General features: G+C 39.5%; 1 protein-coding gene across 3 annotated transcripts in view; it reads right to left on the reverse strand.

Annotated features, from left to right (window-relative positions):
- unc5b (unc-5 netrin receptor B) overlaps positions 1-12,508 on the reverse strand; it is a 55,975-nt gene that overhangs the window by 15,413 nt on the left and 28,054 nt on the right. For all 3 annotated transcript variants that reach the window (XM_060872548.1, XM_060872547.1, XM_060872546.1), the window contains exons 2-4: positions 2,340-2,564; positions 794-937; positions 529-632 (exon numbers count right to left, since the gene is read on the reverse strand). In XM_060872548.1, coding sequence (XP_060728531.1) covers positions 529-632; positions 794-937; positions 2,340-2,564 — 473 coding nt within the window. The remainder of the gene's footprint in view (positions 1-528; positions 633-793; positions 938-2,339; positions 2,565-12,508) is intronic.

Below are 12,508 nucleotides of genomic sequence, written 5' to 3' on the forward strand. Positions count from 1 at the left end.
ATCGGGCATCAAGGCAGGATACACCCTGGACGGAGTGCCAACCCATCGCAGGACACACACACACACTCATTCACTCACGCAATCACACAACACTGACAATTTTCCAGAGATGCCAATCAACCTACCATGCATGTCTTTGGACCGGGGGAGGAAACCGGAGTACCCGGAGGAAACCCTCGAGGCACGGGGAGAACATGCAAACTCCACACACACACAAGGCGGAGGCGGGAATCGAACCCCCAACCCTGGAGGTGTGAGGCCACCGTGCCCCATCACCAGATTTGATCAACGATTTTATATATGAGCAGATAATTAAATAAAATTGCATGAATGTTCTGCTGCGTTTGGCTGCATTAAGTAATCTGTGAGCATATAAAGAAATGTTTCACTATTACAGTATTATCTTGAGCGCCCTGAGCAGCACACCAAGCACAATAGCGGGAGCTGGAGACACTGGAAGAATTCAAATGAAAGAAGAAAGGAGAATAAGCAGAAAGTAGAGGAGGAAGAGGAATTAAGTTAATGTACCTCAGCAGGTGGGATCCCTTCTGGTGGGCGGCACTGCAGCAGAACTTCCTGTTCCAGACGCACTTCCCTGCCGAGTGGCTCCTGCTCAAAGTTTTTCCTGAGGTCTGCACAGTGTGACAGGTGGTATGAGAAGCCTATAACATCACTAGCCAACAAAAAAGCTGAAAGGTTTGCCAAACTTCTGTCACATTTTTCAGTGCAAGTTGATCTTATTGGCCTTAAAATGCATCACTTCTTTATAAGTGCAAGTTACAGACAGACTTACATGCAATGCGCACATATGCGCGCCGGCTTTTGGTGGTACCAGCAGAGCTCCAGGCTACACACTGGCACCAGTAATCTTCCAAGCCAAAGAGCTCCTCAACCTGAACCCTGGACACTGAGATGTCTACCTCACGCACCACCAGACCTGAAGCACAGCCATACATATTAACCAATATAATAAAGTCTCACAGTAATAATGACCATGATTTATAGGTCTATATTCAATTTTAAATTGTTTGATGGGATACTTTTGCAAACTGCTTTCTAAGCTCTCACGAACTAAGCATTCTGCATTTTAGAAATATGTAAAATAAACAATATAATTACAAAATGATTTCTATGTTTATAATGTATATTATATATAATAATAATAATAATAACAATAATAATAATAATAATAATAATAAATAAACATAACAGTTACTTATTGTATATAATATTAAATATTATAGTATAGTATAAATATTATAGTATAGTATAGTATATAATATTAAAACTTGTAGTATATACAGTAATAGTATTATTAGCAACACCCATTTCCCTGTTTTGCTTATTGTTCAAATCAAACATTAAAAAGGGAGGGAAATTGTGATTTCAATGATTCTGTTGGTGGCAGGAAGAACAGGATGCAAAAAAGAATCCAGGGAGCAGCAGTTCTGTAGGGCAGTAATGTCTTTTTGATGAGAGAGGTTAGTAGAGAAGGGCCAGGAATCAGAACAGGAATCACAGACTACATTGGAGATTGAAACTGGACAGCAGAAGATTAGATAAACATTGCCTGGTCTTGAACTTCTAGTCCAGATTTAGCATTAAAAGCAGGATTGCATGGACCCAACCTGCCATGTGTTTTCTTGGCACACTCACTGCTCCTTAATACCAACTGAGCATCATCTGAATGCAACAGGTCATCCATGCATTGCTGCTGACCATGTGCAATGTGTACCCATTTTCAAGCGCCTACTTCCAGTATGATAATATACTATGTCACAAAGCACAAATCATCTCTAACTGGTTCGACAAAGAGTTCCGTGTGTACTTCAGTGGCCTTCCCAGTCATCAGCACTGAATCCAGCAGAGCATGTTGAAGGTTGTGAGACAAATCTGCAGCAATTATCTGCGGCAATCATGTCAACATGGTGCAGAATCTCAAAGAAATATTTCCAGCACCTTGTATAATTCATGTTATGAGCTTAACTAATCACAGTTCAGCTAGCAAAAAATGCTGTAATGAATAGTAGAAGCAGATTGCACCTAAACACTGCCCTGAAAGTATTATGCATCATAATCCTTCATTAAAAAAAGAAATGTGGCTTGATGTTTGCTTGGTAATTGTTTTTAGCAAAAATGCTGTGATGACTACTTCTGAACTGGGTCTGTACCACAACTAGGTCAGTTGCTAAATATAACACTTGGACCTGCACCAGCTCTGGGTCAGCAGTAACAGTATTATTTGTTCCGAATCTTTATTCACTACCTGTATTTTTGAGAAGACACCAATATTTTTTGTATAAGTGCCTACAATGCATGTGTATGAAAGGGCAAGGTACCTGTGACCTGGTCCAGGCTCTCTCTGGTGACGTGGTCGTTCTGGTTGACCCACTCGCCGTTGCATTTGAAGTAGATCTGGGTAGCAGGAGACGCTTTACAGGAAAGTTTGACTGGTCTGTTCTTTACGATGAATGTGTCCTCTGGCTCACTCTGGAATTCAGGCAGCGGCTCAGCTGGCGCAGAGGGGAAGGAGTCAGGCAGAACTTCACTGTAGTCACTGCCGTCTACACACAGACAGGGAGAACAAAGCAGCAATTAAGGTTCTGTGCAAGTAACTGAGAGATTATTAGACAACTGCCTGATGGCCACTATTAGATCCTCGTACAAAAAGCCTCTTTGCACAATTTCACAGATATTAATTATATAATCCATCAGAAAACCCACTTTGTGATTCTTGAGACCAAAACTGAAAACAGAACGTGCTGTTAAAAAATGTTTGAAAATATCCAGAAAACCATTTCTATTCTTGGACATATTAATGGTGTATATTAATAATGGAATGAGTACACATCATTTAAAAAAGGATATGTTTAGCTTCCGGGGGGGCACGGTGGCTTAGTGGTTAGCACGTTCACCTCACACCTCCAGGGTTGGGGGTTCGATTCCCGCCTCCGCCTTGTGTGTGTGGAGTTTGCATGTTCTCCCCGTGCCTCGGGGGTTTCCTCCGGGTACTCCGGTTTCCTCCCCGGTCCAAAGAAATGCATGGTAGGTTGATTGGCATCTCTGGAAAATTGTCCGTACTGTGTGATTGCGTGAGTGAATGAGAGTGTGTGTGTGCCCTGCGATGGGTTGGCACTCCGTCCAGGGTGTATCCTGCCTTGATGCCCGATGACGCCTGAGATAGGCACAGGCTCCCCGTGACCCGAGGTAGTTCGGATAAGCGGTAGAAGATGAATGAATGAATGTTTAGCTTCCCAAGAAACATCTACAATGCTGTTATGAGGCTAGATCTGCGATCAGTGTCAGAAAAAAATTATGTATCACAGAGTGCTCAACTGTGGCTCTTATGCACTTTAAAAAAATGGAATTGTACATCTCGGAATGTTAAGTGACAACTGTGAATTGTTTCTCCTGCTTAACAATGACAACCCAGAGTAGTCTCCTATTGGATGATGCCTCTTTAACTTTGTTCTGCGATGCATTTTGTCTGTTTATGCATCATTCTTATTGATGGCCGGCAAGAGGTATGTGCTTAAAGGAAGCCAAAATGTTCTTGAGACACCACTCACTATAGCAGTGACCCTAAACACTGACAATAGCTTGCTTTCTGGCTAGAATATGTAACAAGGAAAGTATGTCCACTATATGTTAGTTCTCCAGAGCATCACTGAACTCCAAAATTAGCAAACTAGCATAAAAAGATGTGCGAGTCTGTATCTGAAAGTCTGACATTTTTACTGTAGAGTGGCGTCAGTAGCCTGACTCTCTCTGGCTCTGCGTCCCTGGGGAGTGCAAAGAGGCACTGAGCATGGGAGAGACAGGCTGACCTTCCACTGAAAGGCCCAGTGATCACACATTATCCCCTGACATTTCCCCGGTGACACATCTCTCACAGCAGTGCAGCTCATCCAGGGTGCTGTTCATGGCAGAGCCACAACGTGCTGTGCCCTGTCACATCCAACACCACAGTGCTCTTAACCTTTTAGCCAACGGCCAAGACACGGACGCTCGTACACACACACACACACACACACACACACACACACACAACCAGCTGACAGGCCAACCCAGATGGGTTCTGGAGAAAAGAATGGCTGTCTCACTGACATACTGCATGCAAGAGAACCTGTATGCAAAAATAACACATGCTCTCTTGACATGTGATAAAAAAAGATTCCTTTCTCACGTATAATTAATTGTGTGATGTTAAATTAATTAATTACCAAGTGTGAAAAATGTCAGCTTTAAGTCCTCTATTTTTACATATTCACACAGAAAAAATGAAAGCTTCCTGAACTGAATTGAGTGAAACAGTAACTGCTTAAAAGAGATTTTAACATCCAAAAATATTATACAGCACCCGAGTGATTTCCCAGAGAATGTATCATGGCATAATCTATTGCACTAACAATACCCAGTCCTACTACAAATCCTTTTTTAAATTGGTTGAAACACTGATATACTTGACTCCTCTGAACCTCCAACATCCAAACCATTAGGACAAGATGGCGTCAATTAGGTTGGACCTGTCTGTCTGTCATGTTCCCTCTCAATCTCAGCTCCTCCACTTCACAAAAATGTGGTATGGGGCTGTGCCTTTAGATGGAACTAAAGTTAATGTTAAACATTTAAAGGACATAGCTTGGCTTGTAAGCTGAATGAAGAAAGAAACTAATATTTTGGTCACACACTGTTTTACACAGCAATAATCACAGAGAAGAGACTTTACCTACCGGATAAGATAAAATGACCATCAAAATATACAGTACTGTACATCCATCCTGTCATTGGGAGATTGTGAGCTTCAATCACTATTTATATTAGTTCCATAAACACCCAGACTGGGTGGGCCATATGACAAAAACATCACATCACAATACTACACTACATGTACACAGTATGGCCAAAAGTATGTGGACACCCTCCCTATCACCCCATATGTGCTTTTTGAAAATCCCATTCCAGATTTAGTTCTGCTTTGCTGTTGTTATTCCCCCGCTGTTCTATGTTTTATAAAGTGACTGTACAGATCCACACACTCAGATTTACATTAGTGGCAACTAAGGTGTGTGAGGAGAACCCAGGGTTCAGTTTGAATTCCAGTTCATCCCCATAAATGTTCATGGGATTGTGGTCAGTGCTCTGTTTAGCCTATTTAGGTTTTTTCAAACTAAACCATGTCTATATGACTCTCGTTTTATGCTGGAACAGGTGTGTGTGCACACACTCACAGTGCTCAGATGCCCTGTGTATGGTGCATCAGCAGCCTTTAAAAAGAGCTTTTTGCTTTATGTGTTTAAGTGGATTTGCATGTTAACTGTTGGTAGGTGTTGGAATTAATTGGTAGGGGCTGAAAATATTTCATATTTCATATTTATTTTGGAATTTAAACATTGTTTAATACAGCGCACAATGTAGGCATGTAAGTAAGAAAAAAAACAACTATCAACAACACTCAAACAGCTTATTGTGTATGCTGCAGGGTGAGCAGTAGCTGGAAGGCCAGTAGAAGGTCCTGGCTTGAGCTGTCATTTCCATTATGTCTCCATATGTGACAGCGCTGTCCTTTATACCTCACCCACAGAGAGACAAGTCGTTGAGACAAGCACGCACATGCACACACGTACACACACACAAACGCATACAGTAGCTACAAGCAGAGACTACATCATCTCCTCCTTCACAGAGTTATGTGGTCAAACAAACACACTCCAGACACACTCATGTACCACAAAGTACAATAGGTGGAATTCACAAGGAGACATAGTCAACTGAAATCACTTCATGTCACAAACATGCATTGTGCCAGCAACTGACTCAGCCTCTCTCCCTCTTTTCTCAATTCTGTCTCTTTTTCTTTATCCTCTGCCATCAACATCAACTGTCATTCTGTGTCTTCTGAGACTTTTCTGTCAATAAGTAATTGTGTTTCCTTTTTTGCCCTCGCTCTTTCTATATTGATCGTTGCACTCAAACGTGTGCCCCAAATCACTCTCTCTCCCTCTCTCTCTATCTCGCACACACACATATACACACATGACACATAAACATAGAGAGAGGATGAAAGGGAGCGATGGAGGAAAATGTGTGAATAAGTGAAGCAGAGAATGTGAATCATTGTAAACACACAGAAATGTTGTTACGTGCAGATGCAGGCCATTGTATGGCATGTGTGTGCTTGACTGGCACCAAACTCGCAGTAGTTGCTCAATCTAACGCTGGGCTTGGCCATGTGGGTTTGATGCATGGCTGAACAATAGATAGTTATGTTCTGGCAAGCCAAACCCTTCACCAGTGTGGAAATGGCTGTTTCCAATTTAGATTTCATGCTGAGCTGGAAAAGGTCCACTTGAAAAGTAAACAAAGACATATCTTACTGTACATACAGTACACATGGAAATGTGTGTTTTTCTCCTCAAACCTTCTGAAAAGTCACAAAAATACAACATGGGCTCACAACAATGTGACTAAACAGTTTGAAGGTTAAGAAGAACAGCTGTTCTAAAAAAATAATAAATTAAATAAATAAACCAAATCCAACTCACTCGTTTAAATACGCAGAAAAAAGACGGTACTCAAAATATGAATATAGATAAATATATTGTATGTAGTATAAAGTATTTCCTATTTATGTAGTATTCCTATTATAATAAACTAAAATATATATTAATATATATAATATATATATTAATTCCATGCTTTATCTTTTTTTTGTTGTTTTTTTTTTGGCTGAGAATTTTTACGTCTTTCTATAAGTAAAAGTAAGCATTTACTTTTTTTCCCTCAAAAAAAAAAGCTTTTTTTCATTTTCCTGTATAATCGGTTTATTGTAATCCACAAACTGATTATAGTAGATATATTTGACTGTCTAAGATACTGTATTTCCACATTGTTGCACTGTACTTTTTCAGGTTGAGAAAAAAAACACACCAGTCTTAAAATATCTTCATGTAATCATGTCTGATGTCTCTCCAACATTCTGATGAAAATAGTCTCCAAATCTCCAAATATTTTTTTTGTAAATCTGGGTGTTTATGACTGACAGCATAACACTCTGAGCAGAGGAACTGATGCTAATGAGAGCATAGCTGTACGTAGATGGGAGCAAATTTAATTAACCCGCTGCTGAGAGACAGAAAAAGACCCGCTCCTGGCTGCCGAAAGAGAACACACATGGTTTGGAGTGCAGCCACAAACCCACAAATATCCATCACAGCCCCAACCGGCAGCCCACTGGTTAGCTGGGATGGCTGTAGCTCTTTGAATATAGACAAGCTCTTAGGAGGCCTCATTGCAAGTCTTTTATTACCGTAATGACAGTAAAGTGGCTAAACAGCTTCCTGGCTCCTGAAAACCACCGACAACAGACAAACATGCAACCATAATAACACATACTAAAACATGTGCACAAGAACATATACACACATGGTTTATTTAAGAAACAATGAGATGCTACACACACTTACACACACCCCAACACATTATGCCACAGAGACAGTCAGACAGTATCCTCATCTTTCACAGGCGTATAAAAAGTCAGTGTACCTCTGATTCAACACAGTATCCTGGGTACATTTTTCACCAAGCCATAATTAGAGAGTGTGTTTGTGTGTGTACTATAAGCTTCTACATCTCAACAGTGTCATGGCCCTTTACCTGAAATGATTCAAATCTGTGTTTGATTAATTAAAGGAATGAATTAAACTAATCCTGTTAATGTTTCGTATTCAGTGTAAAGGCATTGAGAGTAAAATTCACACATCTTAACAAAGCTTCACTAATGAAGCATTTCATCTTCACTAATGAAATGTGAAGAATGCGGTGTTTGATCACACAGGTTCTGCTATAGGAAATTTGCAAAAAGTTCCTTAGTTACTTTTGTGGAAATGTGTTCACTCATTATGCTGGATAGAAAGCCACAGGGTTAGATAATGTAAGAAGGTTGGAGAGGTTAAGAGTATATATGTGCTGCATGCAGGTACAGAGCACACCTACACACACGCACACGCACGCACGCACGCACACACACACACACTCTATAATACCCCTGCACTCTGGTTCTTCACACCGGATGAATCCAAATAGGGACAAGGCAAATGATTTACATTTTAAAATACATCCATTTAAATTATAAGCATCGAAATGGACTTTGACTTCCCACAATGCTTTGTCCTGCCTTGTCTCTCTCTCTCTCTCTCTCTCTCTCTCTCTCTCTCTCTCTTTCCCTCTCACATTGTCTCCTCCTTCTGTATTACTGTCAATCCCCTGCTGACTCTCCTTCACACTGAGCCTTACAGAATGGGGTAATGCAGTGGTAAGGCTTATTATCACTTCAAACTTCTCTCTTTTCCCGTGTCATGCACACACACACACACACACACACACACACACACACATATCCACACACACACACCCACACACACATCCACACACACCCACACACACACACGCACACAAAAATGCCACATCTCTGATTAAAAATCGTATGTTAGCAACCTATTTCTGTCTTCTGCATTTATTTGTGTGTGTGTATGTGCATGTGTGTGTTTGCGCGTGCATGTCAGGGGTGCAATGAAAGTGCTTTCTTGGGATTTTCAGCGTGCTTTATTGACAGGCAAGCTTCAAGTCAAAGTACACATAAACATCTTCAAGCACATGTCACCCATATACAGACACCACAGACACACACACACCATACACACACACTAGTCACTGGGGACGTTCTTGGTGGGGTGTAAACAGCATGCACACTCTTTGTTGAATGTTTCATGGCTCCTTCATAGACTCACACACCCAAATTTGTGGCCCTGAAATTATGAGTGTGTGTGTGTGTATGTGAGTGTGACTGTGTATGAATGGACATGCGTGTGATCAGCACTCAGTGGCCTGGAGTGACACCCTGACACTTAACAATGTATTCCACACTTATCTGACCAGACTGTTCCTCAGTGTGTGCATGATGTGTGTGTGTGTGTGTGTGTGTGTGTATCTCAGCTTAGCCATGACAGAATTATACATTCAGAAATGATTGTGAGCTTCAAAATGCCATTTGGGATTTGCATAAACTAAGGCTGCCACCATGCTGAGATGCCAAACTTAGAAATAAACACCTGTGAACTGACAACAGTGTGTATTATCCGGGTGTGAAGCTCTCCAGGACGATATAATACCAATCTCAATCTGAGTAAGACTCTGAAAATACATTTATAGCAGCCATCGATGTAATACTGTGCAATTTAAAAGCTGCTTCAATACAATATGAAAATATGAGATACAATATGAAATAGCAGAAAGTAAGGAATATAATGTGACAGCGTGTGCTGTTGTAGAAAAATAATCCATGACAGGATGGCATGATGCATTTTTAGATTCTTTTTATATAACATCACATTCAGAGGTGTTTCTTTCCCCTTATACCACAATTACAAGATAAAATGTATTCGTGGAACATGTCACAATTTCTACCCGGTCAATATTGTGGAACTGTAATCTATGAGATGAGTTTGTTATAACTTATCACTTACCTGACAGCGGTTTTAAACAAACAATTCAGCACAATACACAACTTGTCTCTTTTCAACCAAAACGCAAAACAAAGTGCCAATATGTTCCTTACAGAACACTGATTCTACATTCTCATCATATATTTTTTAAACGGTTTATTAGGCTTAGTTATTAGGCTTAGTTAGTGTCTGCCATATATGAATTAGTCATTGCTATAGAAATGATCATGTGTTATACTGTAAATAGCACATTCATTTACAGCAACACTGCTATTGTAGAAGATTAATCCACACCTTCCATCCAGATTTGATTTGAGCACTCAGGTATGAAATATAATATTCTTTCAGTAGTATAAATACTTTTTTAAATGTATTTATTATTTTTTTTTTTACATTTTATTCTTTCTCGATTTAATGTTTTATATTCTCACTTAGATAAACAATAGTCCACTGAGACACAAATTTACATTCAAGCTCTGTTCTTATTAACCACAGTCAAATCTGTCATCCTAGAAGAGATCACTAGATAGAAATCAGAGGATGAAGGTGATCGGTCAGAATAAATTTCTATTGATGTGCAGTAACAATTCCCTCTAAGAGCACAAGGCTGAAGAAATCTAGCAGATAAATCAACACAACACTCTCACAAGTGGCATGTTTTTGTATTGTTTTTTTATGCTACGTTGGTTACAGTCTTAATAGCCTACAATAATATTTGACTAGGAGTCTCATTTATTATAAAGAAGGTCAGCCTTTCATTAAAAGAATTTCATAAAACTGCAAAGCACAACTGACTCAAATTTACTGACTCAAATGAGTCCGCTCTCGAATTGCTTTAATCGTAAATAATTATGCAGGGCTGCAGTTTGCACATAATGCCCATAATTCTGAAAGCTTGGATGAATGTTTTCTCCCCCTGGTTCTGTATACACACATCCACTAATGTGGAAAAACCAAAGATATGTAATGTAGCGTATGAATCCTCTGAACAAAAGAGTCTTAGACAGATTTCTACACTGGGTACAGAGACCACGCCCCTACACCAGGAAAGACAGGCAACAAAACACAATACAGAAATGATAAAAACATGTGCCTGAGGTGTCAGACTTTACTGTGACCCCTGTATCGAATGCATTTCAACCTGTCCCAGGTGTGTTGAATTGCTGGAATCATACTGTAAATACTGAGACCTGTTTACTTCCAGTGTATAAAAGTCAAAGGCAGCAGCTTTTACAAGTCCTCCAGAAGATGAATATCTTCATCATTTCAACAGGAAACATAAAGGTTTAATCAATACATTGTGTGTGTGTGTGTGTGTGTGTGTGTGTGTGTGTGTGTGTGTGTGTGCTCTAACCTTCATTATCAGGAGCTCAGGAGAACACAATCTGACCCCAATGCCAGACTGATAGATGTCTGATAGAGATAATAACTCCTACAACTCCTATAAACTCCCAACTCTTAAAAAGACACTTAGCAGTGATGACTATTCAGAGTATAAATTCAGAGATGTGCACCCTATTGCTCTCAGACGGTATTTTACTGCTTCAACATTATTCTATAATGATATTATATAAAATTATTTTGGTATTTAAATTTAAAAATCCACATATGAATCATCCAATTTTACTCATCCAACATGTTGAAACCCCAATGTTTCAGCTTCATAACCCTTTCTTTACTATGCATGGATACAGATACACTCTGTACAGTTTAAGTTTAATGTTGTATTGTAATGATGTTAGTTTCTAACTAAATATGTAATTCTTTAGAACCCAATCCTGTAATTTGCCTCGCAGTCAGAACTGCTGTCAATGCAATGCTGTAAACATAACCATAAATGTAAACCTCCTGCACAGAATCAACAAGGAAACAATGCTGTGGTGTAAAGAAAATCAACAACTCATACCTCCAAACGTGATATTATAATCTGAGTAACACGTCCAACCAGCACTTTTTCTGTGAAAATATCAGATTGTCCCAAATGCCACTTCGTAGCTTCTTCAAAACTGTTATTCCACATTTAGTAAGTACAATGGAGGCTATTTTACTTCCAAGCGGTTAAGGCTTGTTGACTGAAGGATCAGCTGCCTCTGTTGGGCCCTTGGTAAAAAGCCCTTAACCACTCTGCTCTAGCTGTATCATGGCTCACGCTGTGCTATGACCCCAACCTCCAAAGTTGGAATACGTGAAGAAAGAATTTCACTGTGCTGTAATGTATATGTTATAAATGAAGATCATGAAAATTTCAGACCTTCAGTAAAAAGAGATGTACCAGCTTCAGTTAGTTAAAGAACTACATGAGGACAACAACCACCTAATCAATACACAATTGTCGGACTGTATATGATTTTTGAAAGGACTTTATTCATAATATCATTCTAACATTCTATGTAAACAGTTTATAATCACACCCTCTACTGTCACCCAAATGAGGATACTGTAGGTTCACGTTTGCGTCTGGTTCCTCTTAAGGTTTTTTCCTCTTCCATCTAAGGGAGTTTTTCCTTGCCACAGTCACCTCAGTCACCTCAGGCTTGCTCATTTTTATAATATTAACCTTTGTTTTAATGTCCATTGTTGAAAGCTCTATCCAAAAAAATTAGATATATTCTTTTCTTTTGGGATCTGGTTTAAAAACGGTGTTAAAAACTTTCCCATGTTTAGGTAAGCTGCAGATTTCCGATTTTATTAATATGGATTCTATTTTGCCTGAAAGTGTAAAATCCAGCTAAATATCATTGATGTAAAAACTTTATTGTCTGTACGTATAAAAATAAATAGGATTCTGAAAACATGTAGGCTTATGAACTTTTCCCCTGCTGTTGCATAAACTTTATAAGCAATTAAACTAAGAATGGAAGTTTATGTCATGCATGTAAATAACACATGATGAAGTGTGAAGTGCTGAGTGAGGCAGAGGAGCCATCAGTGAATGGAAAAAGAAATGGAAGAAACAGCGACTATGCAACAGCTACTTGGCAGGTGAGGTGAGAAGAGAATAAGTG

Source organism: Tachysurus vachellii, chromosome 6 (genome assembly GCF_030014155.1).
Source record: "Tachysurus vachellii isolate PV-2020 chromosome 6, HZAU_Pvac_v1, whole genome shotgun sequence".
NCBI lineage: Eukaryota > Metazoa > Chordata > Actinopteri > Siluriformes > Bagridae > Tachysurus > Tachysurus vachellii.